This window comes from Leptodactylus fuscus, chromosome 2, assembly GCF_031893055.1.
Source record: "Leptodactylus fuscus isolate aLepFus1 chromosome 2, aLepFus1.hap2, whole genome shotgun sequence".
Lineage (NCBI taxonomy): Eukaryota > Metazoa > Chordata > Amphibia > Anura > Leptodactylidae > Leptodactylus > Leptodactylus fuscus.
The window spans coordinates 243,466,200-243,482,400 of NC_134266.1; the positions used below are offsets into that span (position 1 = coordinate 243,466,200).

General features: G+C 42.2%; 1 protein-coding gene across 2 annotated transcripts in view; it reads right to left on the minus strand.

Moving 5' to 3' along the window:
- ATP8A2 (ATPase phospholipid transporting 8A2) overlaps positions 1-15,841 on the minus strand; it is a 576,493-nt gene extending 560,652 nt beyond the window's left edge. For both annotated transcript variants that reach the window (XM_075265950.1, XM_075265949.1), the window contains exon 1: positions 15,724-15,841. In XM_075265950.1, the coding sequence (XP_075122051.1) occupies positions 15,724-15,766 (43 nt within the window). In that variant the 5' untranslated portion in view covers positions 15,767-15,841. The remainder of the gene's footprint in view (positions 1-15,723) is intronic.
- Between the last annotated feature and the right edge of the window lie 360 nt (positions 15,842-16,201).

Here is a 16,201-nt window from a genome sequence, read left to right on the forward strand (position 1 = left end):
AGTACGGTACATGTAATACAGGTATAGAGCAGTACAGTACATGTAGTACAGGTAGAGAATAGTACAGTACATGTAGTACAGGTATAGAGCAGTACGATACATGTTGTACAGGTAGAGAGCAGTCCAGTACATATAGTACAGGTAGAGAGCAGTATGGTACATGAAGTACCGGTAGAGAGCAGTACAGTACATGTAGTATAGGTAGAGAGCAGTACAGTACATGTAGTACAGGTAGAGAACAGTACAGTACATGTAGTACAGGTATAGAGCAGTCCAGTACATGTAGTACAGGTAGAGAGCAGTACAGTACATGTAGTACAGGTATAGAGCAGTCCAGTACATGTAGTACAGGTAGAGAGCAGTACAGTACATGTAGTACAGGTAGAGAGCAGTACAGTACATGTAGGACAGAGAGAGCAGTACAGTATATGTAGGACAGGTAGAGAGCAGTACGGTACATGTAGGACAGGTAGAGAGCAGTACGGTACATGTAATACAGGTAGAGAGCAGTACAATACATGTAGTACAGGTAGAGAGCAGTACAGTACATGTAATACAGGTAGAGAGCAGTACAGTACATGTAGCACAGGTAGAAAGCAGTACATTACAAGCAGTACAGGTAGAGAGCAGTACAGTACATGTAGCACAGGTAGAAAGCAGTACAGTACAAGCAGTACAGGTAGAGAGCAGTACTGTACATGTAGTACAGGTAGAGAGCAGTACAATACATGTAGTACAGGTATAGAGCAGTACAGGACATGTAACACAGGTAGAGAGCAGTACAGTACATGTAGTACAGGTAGAGAGCAGTACAGTACATGTAACACAGGTAGAGAGCAGTACAGTACATGTAGTACAGGTAGAGAGCAGTACAGTACATGTAATACAGGTAGAGAGCAGTACAGTACATGTAGTACAGGTAGAGAGCAGTACGGTACATGTAGTACAGGTAGAGAGCAGTACGGTACATGTAGTACAGGTAGAGAGCATTACAGCACATGTAGTACAGGTAGAGAGCAGTACAGTACATGTAGTACAGGTAGAGAGCAGTACAGTACATGTAATACAGGTAGAGAGCAGTACAGTACATGTAGTACAGGTAGAGAACAGTACAGTACATGTAGTACAGGTATAGAGCAGTACGGTACATGTAATACAGGTATAGAGCAGTACAGTACATGTAGTACAGGTAGAGAATAGTACAGTACATGTAGTACAGGTATAGAGCAGTACGATACATGTTGTACAGGTAGAGAGCAGTCCAGTACATATAGTACAGGTAGAGAGCAGTATGGTACATGAAGTACCGGTAGAGAGCAGTACAGTACATGTAGTATAGGTAGAGAGCAGTACAGTACATGTAGTACAGGTAGAGAATAGTACAGTACATGTAGTACAGGTAGAGAGCAGTACGGTGCATGTAGTACAGGTAGAGAGCAGTACAGTACATGTAGTACAGGTAGAGAACAGTACAGTACATGTAGTACAGGTATAGAGCAGTACGGTACATGTAGCACAGGTAGAGAGCAGTACAGTACATGTAGTACAGGTAGAGAGCGGTAGAGTACATGTAGTACAGGTAGAGAACAGTACAGTACATGTAGTACAGGTATAGAGCAGTCCAGTACATGTAGTACAGGTAGAGAGCAGTACAGTACATGTAGTACAGGTATAGAGCAGTCCAGTACATGTAGTACAGGTAGAGAGCAGTACAGTACATGTAGTACAGGTATAGAGCAGTCCAGTACATGTAGTACAGGTAGAGAGCAGTACAGTACATGTAGTACAGGTATAGAGCAGTCCAGTACATGTAGTACAGGTAGAGAGCAGTACAGTACATGTAGTACAGGTAGAGAGCGGTAGAGTACATGTAGTACAGGTAGAGAGCAGTACGGTGCATGTAGTACAGGTAGAGAGCAGTACAGTACATGTAGTACAGGTAGAGAACAGTACAGTACATGTAGTACAGGTATAGAGCAGTACGGTACATGTTGTACAGGTAGAGAGCAGTCCAGTACATATAGTACAGGTAGGGAGCAGTATGGTACATGTAGTACAGGTAGAGAGCAGTACAGTACATGTAGTATAGGTAGAGAGCAGTACAGTACATGTAGTACAGGTAGAGAGCAGTACAGTACATGTAGTATAGGTAGAGAGCAGTACAGTACATGTAGCACAGGTATAGAGCAGTCCAGTATATGTAGTACAGGTAGAGAGCAGTACAGTACATGTAGTACAGATAGAGAGCGGTAGAGTACATGTAGTACAGGTAGAGAGCAGTACAGTACATGTAAGACAGGTAGAGAGCAGTACAGTACATGTAGCACAGGTAGAGAGCAGTACGGTACATGTAGTAGAGGTAGAGAGCAGTACAGTACATGTAGTACAGGTAGAGAGCAGTACGGTGCATGTAGTACAGGTAGAGAGCAGTACAGTACATGTAGTATAGGTAGAGAGCAGTACAGTACATGTAGTACAGGTAGAGAGCAGTACAGTACATGTAGTATAGGTAGAGAGCAGTACAGTACATGTAGCACAGGTATAGAGCAGTCCAGTATATGTAGTACAGGTAGAGAGCAGTACAGTACATGTAGTACAGATAGAGAGCGGTAGAGTACATGTAGTACAGGTAGAGAGCAGTACAGTACATGTAAGACAGGTAGAGAGCAGTACAGTACATGTAGCACAGGTAGAGAGCAGTACAGTACATGTAGTACAGGTAGAGAGCAGTACAGTACATGTAGTAGAGGTAGAGAGCAGTACAGTACGTGTAGTACAGGTAGAGAGCAGTACGGTGCATGTAGTACTGGTAGAGCGCAGTACAGTACATGTAGTACAGGTAGAGAGCAGTACAGTACATGTAGTACAGGGATATATATTTAGGAAAAGTATAAGTGCACATTTTCAAAATAAAATCTTAATGTATTTTCTAAACCACCTACAGGTAGACTTGGTGAGGTCCTATAACAAGTATATTTGCACAATAATTTCCTAATAAATTTTAGATAAAAGTAAACCCAGTAGGGGGTCGGGTCCCTTTAACCATCACTGTAAAAGCTCATGGAGTGGTCTCCCCCTGCACTTGCCCCTTGATGTGCACATTTTTTATTTACGTGATGGCAGAATGACTTTGATCTCCGTTTTGCAGTGAAATCATGTTCTGGTTTCTGCCTAATTATTCTCTTTGTTATTGTACACAGAGATGTTTCTGCTCAGCTACAAGCAAGATAAAAGGTGATTGATTTGTTGTTTCGGTAATGAGCAATCAACAAAAAGGCAAAAGGTACAAAAGTCAACGACAGAAAAACAAACAGATTGAATAATACCTGGCAGCCATGGAAAATTGTACAATTTAGGAGCGAGACAATGAAATCTGAGAGCCGGAGGGAATGATGGAATGGTTACACTGTGTCTGGTGTATGGGTGGATATCCTTATACTAATAATCAAGAGGTGACTCCAGCAAAGTGGGGAGACTAGTGATGAGGCACTTAAAGGGAGTCTGAACCATATTAAACTACCTATACCATTAGATAGGGCAGGATTCCCGCAATGTAATGCCTTTTATTTTATGCAAATTTAGCATTTTTGCATTTTACATTTTGCAAATGAGCACTGAGGGCCAGTGGCGTAACTAAAGTCTTTTGTGGGCCCCGATGCAATCTTTTGTCCGGGCCCCCTACCTCATCCCTGCAGCGAATTCTTGATAGTGATGGTTATGGGTGCTAAAGAGTTTATTCACCTTAGTGTGTTTAGGGTAATCTGTGGGTCTCCTTGGATTATGGGCCAGATGGAAGCTGCAATCTCAGTACTGATGCACCCCCTCAAGTTACGCCCCTGCTGAGGGCAGCTGCATTTCTCCAAACTGCAAAGCTCTGCACTGCTATAATATGTCCCTTCCTTCTCCACTCCCTTCTTTAAGTGACTGGAGAAGAGTACTTTATGAAAATCTTGCCTGGACCTGGTACATTAGAGCCTGGGGAATAACAGTTTGGAGCAATGGAGCAGCCCTCGGTGCTCCAGATTGTATATTGTGAAATAAATTAATATCTTGGCAACAGAGGCATGAATTTCTATGGGGAAAAAGGTGTTAGATTTTGGGGATGCTGACCTACCTGTCTTGCTCCCAAAGAAAAGGAGGAGGAGTCGCCACAGAAAGAAGTCATCTTCCGTGCCCTGAAGATTTGGGCATGAAGACAGGTACGTATGGTGGGGTGGTCTGAGTTAGTTAGTTGGGAAGTGGCTAGTAGTGGAATAGCTTGGGAGACAGAGAGGGGGTGTCAGGGAGTGAGAGGGAGGTTGTACGAGTCAGCTCATGCAATGCATCATGGTAGTTGTAGGATAAAAGCACAGGAAGATACACCATGTAAACTAATGCAGAGGCTGTCAATAGCGCACAGAGAAACCCAGAAATCACTCTAAAAAAAAACACTTAAAAAAAAAAAAAAAAAGGAAATTTGATGGAAATTTGTTAGACAAAAAAAAAAAACCTCACAATTTTCAAAATGTGAAATGCTCTGCTTATCAGACGGATAGTCATACCACCCAAATACATGAATAAATATTATCTACCATATCTCAGCTTTATATCGGCATCATCTTTTAATCTTCTTTTAATTTATTTTGGACATTACAAGACTTACAAGTGTAACAGCGATTTTCCAGATTTACAAGAAAATGTCTTAAACTAATTTTTTAGGAATTACTTCAGTTCTTACGGGGATTATAAAGGCCTATATATTGGAAATACACCTCACCAACTCATAAATCACCCCATTTTCAAAACTGTACCCTTCAAATAATTCAAAAAAGCATTTGGGAAGTTTGTTAACCCTTTAAGCATTTCACAGGAATGAAAACAATATGGAAGTGAAATTTAGACATTCCATTTTTTTTTTTCAAAAATACATTCATTAGCTCTAAAATTTCTCCCGAGCACAGAAATACCCCAAATATGGGTGTAAACAACAGTTTGGGCACACGGCAGCACTCAGAAGGGAAGGAGCGACACTAGACATTTGAAAAACAGATTTTGCTGGAATATTTTTCAGGTACCATGTCTCATTTGCAGAGCCCCTAGCGTACCAATACAATAAGAACCCTCCAAAGTAACAACATTTTGGAAACTACACCACTGACACAATTTATCAAGTGGTATAGTGAGCATTTTGGCTCTTTTAACATTGCGATGTGTAAATTAAACGGTTTTTTATGGCTTCACCTCTGATAAAAAAAATTTTAAAAAGTGACCAAAGGAATAGACATTTCCCAAAAAGGTATAACTAAAAAATACACCTGACCTGGAAAAAATGACTCCCTATACATCCCCATACATAGAAGAATACAAAAGTTACGGCTGTCAGAATATGTCGACTTTTAGAAAAAAAATTTTTTAACACAGTTTTGGATTTTTTTTAAGGGGTTAAAATGTAAATAAAACCATATAAATTTGGTATCCCCGGAATCGTACCGAAACACAGAATACAGGGGGCATGTCATTTTGGCTGCACAATGAATGCCGTAAAACCGAAGACCATGAGAAAGTCTCACAAATGCAGTTTTTCTTCAAATCCACCTCAATCTGAATTTTTTTCCAGCTTCCCAGTACATTATACAGAATAATTACTGGTGGCATCATGAAGAAAAATTTGTTCTGCAAAGATTAAGACCTCATATGGCTCTGGGAGCGGAGAAATAAGAAAAGTTATGGGGTTTAGAAGGAGGGGAGTCAAAAACAAAAAATGTAAATCAAAAAATGCCATCGGCGGGAAGGGGTTAAAGATTTTCTCTAAATATCTTGTGCTCACAGTCTGTTGTCTTGATCGGTTGCCAGTAGATACGACCATGAATGCAGGAACTTTCTAAGGTCAGAAAATCAGCCATAATTTCTTTATTGTGGCCGGGATACCTTCTGATACATGTAGTGTCCCTGCCTGATAACACAGGTACAATAAGAAAATCATAGCTGGTTCCTGACAAGTCCCAGACCATAGAAGTTTCTGCATTAGTGGTCATATCCATTGGCAACCGATCAAGATAAAAGACTGTCACCACTAAGATTGTTAGAGGAAATCTTTAAAACTTTGCAGAATTTTTAATTAATTATATTTGCATAAATGTTAAACTTTTAATTATCTACAAATATAGATATGATTATGTACATGGGAATACCCCTTTAAAGAGGTTTTCCTATTAAAAACATTTATAACCTAACCAAAGGATAGGGATTTCCTAGTTACTAAATGGTAAACCGAAGAAAAATAAACCAGAAAAGAAGAAACTAATTATTCATCCATAATGGCTTATTATTAGATGTAAATCGTAGACTATTAATATTGTGTCTGTGCAGGTGCAGCTAACAGAACGAGAGCCCCTGCACTAACAAGGTCACCATGCACATGGATCATCATCATTACGAGGCTGCAGCTAATAGGATTCAGGAGGAAACAGCCAAGAAATGTGAGATTTAGCTGAAAGTTTGGCAGATAATACATTTTACACTTCCTAATAAGATGCCTTCTATATACAGTGTGGCCTCTGATACAATCCATATGATCCTCATAATCCCAAGGTGCCACATTGGTGGGCCCAGTGCAAAGGTTTTCTAAGTACCCCCCATCACCACCATGTCAGACATACCAGACCTGCACAAATTATAATGCCCCCTCAGGGCCCCAACATAGTATAATGCCCCTTAATGGCTCTCACACAGTATAATGCCCCTGTAGTGGCACAGAACATTAGCCTTTCCTCTAAGACATTGACCTGTTACCTCCCTGGGGCCGCTCTGACATTATATTATAATATCCTGCTCCAGATGTCCCCACAGTATAAAGTCCCTCTCCTGGTGCAACTACAGAATAATGTTCCTCTCCTGGCCTCCCCCACAGTTGCATGTCCCCCTCCTGGTTTCCCCTCACTGTTTTATATCCTCCACCTGGTTGTCCTCTCTGTTTTATAGTGGCCCCGTTACACGGTATAATGTTCCACAGTGGCCTTCACACAAAATTATGCCCATAGTGGCCTCCATAAAGTATAATGTCCCTTAGCAGCCCTCCAGATAGCATAATGTTCCATACTGTCCACTCCACACAATATCATTTCTCACAGTAGCCCCTCCACACAGTAAAGTATCCCATAGTAGTTCCTCCACACAGTACAACCTCTCAGAGTGGCCTTTACAAATGTTAAGTATCCCTGTTTCCAAAAACACCCACTCTATAAATCTATAAAAATATTTATTCTTGTACGGTAAACGCCATAATCAGAAGTGCCAAACCGCCATTTTTTTCACTGTTTTGCCTTTGCTAAAAATTTTAATAAAAAGTTATCAAAACAATAGCAATTCCCCAAAATGGTAGAACTAAAAAGTACATCTGATGCCACAAAAAAGACGCCCTATACATCCCTTCAGACAGAAGTATAAAAGTTACGGGTGTCAGAATATGGCGACTTTTAGTAAAAAAAAAATTTGGCACAGTTTTGGCTTTTTGTTAAGGGGTGTGAGAAAGTGACTGTTAAAATCCTAGAAGGGTGTTATATTTCTCCCAGGTTCCTCACTTATGTGTGGTGAGTGAGGTTAACACAGGGCTGTAGCAAAAACATCACCTGTGAGCTTAACCACGGCCCCACATTGCGGAAACGCAGCTTTTTTTGTTGCAGATTTTGCTGCGGTTTTTTGAGTCAAAGCCAGGAGTGGATTGAGCAGAAGGTAGAAGTATAAGAACTTCCTATATAGTTCCCATACCTTTTGTAGCCATTCGCGGATTTGGCTCAAAAAACCGCAACAAAAACCACAACAAAAAAAAGCTGCGTTTCTGCAACTGCTACCGCTGAGCCTACTCCCCTACAGGGGTTAAAATGTAAATAGAACCATATAAATTTGGTATCCCCGGAATTCTACCGAAACATGGAATACAGGTATCATGTCATTTTGGCTGTACAGTGAACGCCGTAAAAACGAAGCCCATAAGAAAGCCCCACAAATGCACTTTTTCTCCAATTCCATCCCATTCTGATATTTTTTCCAGCTTCCCAGTATATTGTACAGAATAATAAATGGTAGCATCATGAATAACAATTTGTCCTGCAAACATGAAGACCTGATATGGCTCTGAGAGTGGAAAAATAAAGGAGTTATGGGGGTTGGAAGGAAGGGGGAGGGAGTCAAATACGAAAATTGAAAAATGCCCGCGGTGGGAGGGGGGTTAAATATATTATACAATTATCCATAGAGTTTAACTAATAACATGTACTGTATAGTTTGTCATATATTTACTTTTATATAAAGAAAATCACTGGCTTTTTTCGTGAACTAGAGGAGCTTTACTGTGTCCGTCTGTCCATGTCCAATTCTCTCTCTATTATATGACTTGGCACTGGACCTCGGATATCCAGATATATCCTTTCTGTTTCAAAACAGAGCGGTGGACTGGTGGTCCCCAATGTGACCCATCCACTTTGCAGTTACAGTAAAACGCAGCGATTTTTCCTGCAGCATTTCTGCCTGCAGCGCTAATACTCAGGGCATAGTCACATGACAGTTTTAACACGTCTGTTTTGAGAACACATTGTATTCAATGTGTCTATTCACATTCATGGCTGTCAAGAAAACAAAATTGCACTATCTTTGTCTAGAAAAGCATACATAGAAATTGCCATGTGAATAGAATGAGTTCCAAAAGGGCTGTCGCATGGCCGTTATTAGCTGCCGTATGAAATATGGCTGTCTGTGCAATTGCATCAGTTAATAAAAATGGATGAACTTTATAGGTTAATTTATTTATTTATTTATTTTTTACCCAACCTACTAAGGCTAGGTGTACATCTATCCTGGGTTCTACATTGTTCATGTCCACCGAAGGACCCAAACATTAGAGAGCCAAACCACTAAAGCAGCAGTTACCCGTGGACCCTCACAGACCCCACTGACTATTGACTATACTGAAAGCAGGTGAGACAAAAGTCCTCTTTGTAGGACTTTTCTCTTCTTCAACTTCTGGTTGTTTCTGTGGCAGAGACTCCAATGGACTCTGACGCAGATATGAACTTAATCTGTTTTTAACGGCCATCACATGGACATAAAAACAGACCCATTGACTTGTACTGGTCCGTCTGTCTATGAAAAGAGACAAAAATAGGACATGTCATATGTTTTCACAGTTCATCAAAACCTTCCACTACAAACACCATGCCTGTTCTCGTAGACTCCCATTGTTCCAAAAACAAATATGCAATCACCGTTAAGAAAACATCCGCAACATGTTTGTTTTTCAGGGTCATGTGCATGGGGCCTAATTTCCCTCCTCTATACAGAACTCCAAGTTCAGTTGTTCACACTACCCCACCACGTTTACCAAGCTACCCCTCAACACGGGTTGCCCTACATGCCTGGTGGTCTTGCCCCTGGCTGACCAGGTTCTGGAGCTGGGTGTTTGACCTCTTGTAAAGCCTATATGGCTTTATTACATGTAAGGATCCTAAGGTGGTTCCCCCATAATGTTATGATTAATTGTGATTTCTGGCAGTAGCAACCGTCGGAGAAATATTAGTAGGTATACACTGAAAGTCCAACAAGCGAACACTGACTGGTCATTGACTAGTGACGGCTAGAATCACCTACAAACCACCAGTGCGTTAATGGCTGCTTGTGAAGGACACTGGCCTAGTTGGCATCAGCCCAGCTTAGTCAGCAGTAGTGCTGATCTGACAGGCGAGCTAAGCTGCTGAGCGTGCCTGTGTCATCCGCAGACAGATTACATCTATAGAGTTAAGTTACACAGCAAAGATACTGTGCGTCTTCTAAAAGGTGAGAATGATGACGCCTTCATTGTCTGGTCAAAGCACATATACTATGTAGATATTTGTCATGGCCATAAAGTGGTTTCCAGGAGAATAACATATAGGAATACATGCAATTCTGAAATACAAGAGTGAGTCATATAATCCTATATCTATAGGGGTTGTCTAGATCAAATGATCATCGTGGGTCTGAATTAAAGTGAACCTATCAGGGATTTTTGCTTCATGATTTTGATAGACAGAAAGAAGCTGAGCGGTAGGTTTATAGGATTTCCGAGTAAGGGCAGGTTCACCCCTGTGTCCATGTCCGCTTTAGGCAATCCTGCTGGGTTTCCGTCTTCTGCCCCAAGAAACTGGACAGGCGACGGAAACCCGGCAGTCAGTTTTCAAACCCATTCACTTGGATGGGTTTGCAAAGTGACCGCCCACGAGTGTTTTGTGTCTGTGCACGGCGAAACTGTATTTTTTTTTTAACCGGACACAAAATCCTGCATGTCCAGCTTTGTGTCCAGTTAAAAAAAACGGGCACAAAATGGTCACGGGCAGTCACTTTGCAAACCCATTCAAGTGAATGGGTTTGAAAACTGACGGCTCGGTTTCCGTTCCCTGTCCAGTTTCTTTGGGCAGAAGATGGAAACTGGCAAGATTGCCTAAAGCGGACATGGGCGCAGGTGTGAACCCACCCTAAAAAGCAGATTATGGGTGAGTTCACACGGAAATTTTTGGTCAGGATTTTGAGGCCGTATCCACCTCAAAATCCTTACTAAAAAGACGGCTCCCATTGAAATCAATGGGAGCCGGTCTGTTCCGGCTCCCGGAAAAAGAAGCAAGATGCTCATTCTTCAGGCCGTTTCGCCTTGCGATTTGGCCTGAAGACACTCCCTCCTCCGGACTAGGCCCATTCATTGGACCTAATCTGGAGCAGAGTGTGTGACTGGATGTCGATGCAGTACACCGGTATTCAGTCGTAGCTACCCGTTTTTTGGACCGGAACCTGAGGCCTCAAAATCCTAACCAAAAAGCCCCCTGCGAACTTCCTCTAATCCTGACCGGACTCCTAGCAGAGACAGCGAGCGTTCAAATGACCCCGCCCACTCAGGATGATTGACATTTTTTCCTGGATGAGTGTGTTATGCTAAGTTCACACCTGCATTCAGGTTTCCATTTCGGAGGTCTGCTTGGGGACCTGAAAAACAGAAACCCAATCCATTTAAAAAGTGGTTACCTGCAGAAACCCAGGGACCCCATAGACTATAATGGGGTCCACTTTGTTTCCGCCCGAAAAATGCAAATCCCAGAAAGGGATACAAGCACAGATGTGAACCTAGCCTTAGTGTAAAGGCTGTCAATTATTGTGGGACACTCTAAGGGACAGTTCACACTCACTGTGTCATTTGTCAATCTGTCAAAAATCGTTTCCTTTGTTTTAAATATTTTTTTAAATTCAGTTTTTTAAGGTGTACTATTAATTTCAATGGGGTTTGGAGTAGTTTTTTCTGCCTCAAGATAGGGCAGGACACTTCTTTTTCGGGTAGCAAACCGACTCCCAGAGAAATCAATGGAAGATGTTTCTGCTTTTGTAGATTTTTCTAGATGGAAAAGCCTCAAAAACAGCTCTAGAAGAAGCAATGTGAACTGTTTCCTTCTAGGAGTCCTAATGGGACTGGTTTGCTTTAAGAGCCCCCTGGCCGTCATCTGTCACAATACATTATTAATAAAGAAACTGAAGGGTATATTCACATGCAGCAGATTTATTGCAGCAAATTCTGAACATCAGAATGTGGTTGCTACAATATTACTGGTATACAATGTAAAGGGTTAATGCTACACTTTGCTGACAGTCACAATTGCTGAGCATATACCATCTACTTTAGTATACAGAGGGGAGGGGAGATAATATATGGGTATGTCAGGTCTATATTTACAGTCTTCCATATATTAAAAGACGAATGCACCAAGACATCTAAGACACGCTGATATTATTGGTATGTATAATGGACAGACACAGGTGGAGTGCAAGCACATAGGGGGCCCGGGAAGGGGTTAATGGGACTACCACATGACACCTTCAGAACAGACAGACGTGGACAACGATTGCTAAATATTTTATGGATAAAACCCTCATGAAGACCGCAAAGAATCTTCATTCTTGAAGAAAGGAACGCCGCGGGAAAAACGCTGCATTTTATACTAATTGCAAAGTGGACAGGGTATAAGCCGACCCGAATATAAGCCGAGGCCCCTAATTTTACCACAAAAAACTGGGAAAATTTATTGACTCGAGTATAAGCCGAGGGGGGAAATGCAGCAGCTACTGGAAAATTTCAAAAATTAAAATGGTCGGAGTTTTTGGGTGCAGTAGGTGCTGGGTGATGGGGAAGGGGAGAGGGTGTTTTGGTTGTCTGTCTGCCCCTTCCCTGAGCTTGAGGAGTGAGTTTTTTTCCGCCCACTGGCTGAATATAGGGTATCTGCAGTGCTCCTGTTCCGTCGGGAAGGGGTTAATAGGAGCACTGCAGATACCCTATATTCAGTAGACCGGGCACCGTCAGACACAGGGATACCTAATGTGTTTGTGTTTCACAGTCATTTTCTACTTTTACATGTATTCTAGGGAAAGGAGGGATTTACAACTTTTATTTACTTTATTTTTTTATTATATATTTTTTAAAGCTTCTTTTTTTTTTTCACTATTTTATGGGAGATTCTATAAATTACTATTGCAGCTGTGCTGAAAAATTCAACTTATACTCGAGTATATGCGGTAATCCCACACACACACATTGCAGAAAAAGATACGATTTTAAAAATGCTTTTGTTTTCTGTATAATTATAACAGAGGCAGAAAGTCCGCATTGGAAAACTCTGCAGACTTCAAGGGAAAAAAAAGTGTTTCTGCGGCAGTCTTTTCCGCAAGTTTTTTTCAGCTCCCTGCATGAATTCCTCTTCATTTTCAGCTGCCGTATTTGACCACAGGCTCCCCGCAATGGGATTCCTTTGTTGTGGTTTTCCGCTGCTGATCAGGCCCAGATTAATGGAAGCAGTGGAATCCACAGTGACATCAAGCAGGACATTTATTTTTTCAACTACCTGCTGTGATCTCTGAATCCCATTTCGGAATCGAGATTCTCCCATTTTGGAGTCAAATTCCCACGTCACCCTGAGGGTAAGTTCACACAGAGTCTCTAGGTGAGGATTTTGAGGCCGTATCCACCTCAAAATCCTGTCCAAAAAGATGGCTCCCATTGAAATAAATTGATTTCAATGGGAGACAGACAGTTCTTTTTTCTGGGAGCCGTTTTTCTTCCCAGAAAAAGAAGCGACATGCTCATTCTTTCAGACGGATTCTCCTCACGGCATCTGCCTGAAGACACTCCCTCCTCCCGACTAGGCCCATTCGTTTGGGCCTAATCCGGAGCGGAGTGCACGACTGGATGCTGATGCGCTCCAGTCCAAAAAACCCTGTGTGAACTTACCCGAAGGGTTACATTGACACGACCAAAATGCAAAGCAGCTGAGGAAGCAGTCCAATTTTCATTTACATTTCAGTGTATGGAGGGATCAGTGAAACAGAAATAATAGAACAAGACCTATATTTTCATGGTCATGTGAACAGCCCCTATTCACTTGTATTTAATTTAATGCTGCCGTTTGACATCCGTTAAAAAAATGGATATCCCATAGTTTTCAATGGAAGGCAGAGATCGCAGAGGACATTCATCTGGGCCTAAGCAGCAGTGGAAAGCCATGACTGAATGCTGATGTCCTGCATCCAGGGCCACTTTAACCATAAGATTAACGGTGCGCTTACACCAGGTCCTATGGTAACCGGAGCCGGTTTTGGACAGTGGAACAGTCCTGTATTTGCTGTCCCACTGTCCAGGGCAGTGGGTGTAAGCCACCCCAATTCATCGGTGTACTTCAGACGCCGATGAGTTGAAGCCAGTGATGAAGTAGGGAGCCATCCGTTCCCACTTGGCTGCTGTCTTTGCTCCCGAAGATGCGTCACTTACATTGCGCCTGTTACTTCTTAAAGACTCTGGGACCAGAGAGAGGAGTGAACGGGGGAACAGAGAAAGGTGAGTATTAAGGTTTGATATATACAGTGGAGGAAGCAACAGGGAAGGGACGACATGAAACTGTAGAGGCAACCTGGGAGGGACAGAACATGAAACTGTGGGGGCAACTGGGGGCAACCTGGGGAGCGAGGGGACCTGATACTGTGGGAGCAACCTGAGGGGGGCAGTCAGTGGGGTGGAGGGACATGAATTTGTGGGGACAACCTGGAGGGGGACATTATAAGGGGCATATTGTATGAGGCCACTAGGGAGCCATTATTTTATGTGAAAGCCACTAAGGGGCATTATACTATGTGGGGGCCATTAAGTGAGTATTATAATTTGTGCAGGTCAGGTATTTCTAGGTGGTGGTGATTGGGGGGCCCACTTATGAAATCTTTGCACAGGGTCCAGCAATGTGTTAAAACGGCTGTGCCTGCCAGAGAATGGTGATGGAAAATGAAGAGGAATTTCACTGATATCTTTCCACTGTCAGAAAGGCAGGCCTTACCGCTCAGTGTCATCGCCGGCCTGTCAGGAACGCCCTCCCCGACAGTATTTCATTTTATTTGGAAGCCAAATGGAAAATCATAACATATATTGAGCTTTTTGGATGTTTTTTTTACCACTACCATATGAGAAAAATATTACTATTAGGCTGTGTCATCACGTGGCATAAACGCCATGGTTTAACCGCGGATGGATTTAGTGAACCTCATCTCTGCAGTGTGGTAAAATATGTGCAACGGAGATGCTGCAATTTCCGAAACTGTTGTTGTTTTGGAAATCACAATGTGTCAATTATACCAACACCTGCGGTCTCCTTATAGGTATAATGGAAGCAGAAAATCGGCAAAAAATCGCTGCGGTAAAAAAGCTATGCCTTTCCACTGCAGTTATTTCCACAGCGCTTTTTTGCTGCGGGACACTACGTGGGGCCTTAGTCTTACGGTGGATATTGGCAATGGTTGAGCATGAAGCCTGTGATTTAAAAGTGGGTGCGAGAATAAGCCCCGAGATAAGTGTCAGCTCACAGGTGAATCCAGTAATTCAACTTAGATCCTTATATGGTAAGTTTTTAGTTTTTTTTTTTTTTTTAAATGTATAAGAAGTTGCAAATGATGTATTATGGGATATAATTGAAATATACATGTTATATTTTCATTCTAAAGTGATGATTTGACACACACATATATATATATATATATATATATATATATATATATATATGTGTGTGTGTGTGTGTGTGTGTGTATATATATACAGTATATAGCTGTCCCTTCAAGCAGAGCAAGTAGTTCGTGCACCTATATCATCACACGACGCTGCTGAGTTGAACACATGTCCACCCAAACAATACGTTCCGCTGACAGGGCGCTACCTGGTGCAGCTACTGGTACACCGTGGTCATGTGTTGCCACCTATACAGTTACAGAATAGATGAGTCAGGGCTTCCTAGCTGAAAGTGATCCTGCAGTATAGGAAACAGGAGAATGCAGCATGACAGATGTGTACGGCACCATCAAGGGTTATTGGCACCCCCTGGTAGTCACGTATATCAATAATAACCTTTATTTATATGGCGCCAACGTATTCCATAGCACTTTACAATCAGGAAATCCGTAAATGTACAAGATAACAATCACTGTGAAGCCGATACAGACTGAAATATCTACTGGGGGAAACATGAGCAGAAATTTCTAAACATATGACAATTTATGGACCTCATAATGCAGGAGCACACGGCGAAGCCTGCAGCAACATGCAGTGTAAACAGTGCAGCCGGATGGCAGAGGATGTCATTATGTTAATAGCACGCCTTCTTCTGCTCAACCAACCCCCCTCCTCTACGTGAAAGAGCCACTTACCCCCCGAGGAGTGGATCTTCTTTGATTTTCTCTGCAAGGACATTTTTAAAGAGCACAGGATATGTGATCATACAGAAAACCTGGCTGCAGCGAGCAGCTAATGCATCCCTCTGTCACCGCTCGCTGTCAGGAGGGAGGGAGCACAGGAAGTCACTGATGCACTGGGGAGGCTGCAGACAGCCACGGCTAATAGCCTTATACTCACAGTACAGGTATTAGCAATCCCAGGCCTTGGTGACAGAGGTGCCTGCACAGCAACGCTAAGAATTCTTCCTTTGTTTTTTTAATTTATAGTAATCTTTTTGTAATTTTTCGTCATAGAGCATACAGCCGGGACTTTGGAATGCTACTTTTTGGACCTGTACTTTAGAACAGCACATTTGGCATAACGCCCGTCCGTTTAGGGTTGGGCGTTACTGACTGAATGGCGTCCCTATCTTTTTCCTGCTATAATCGGCATGGTCCTTCCCATAAAGGG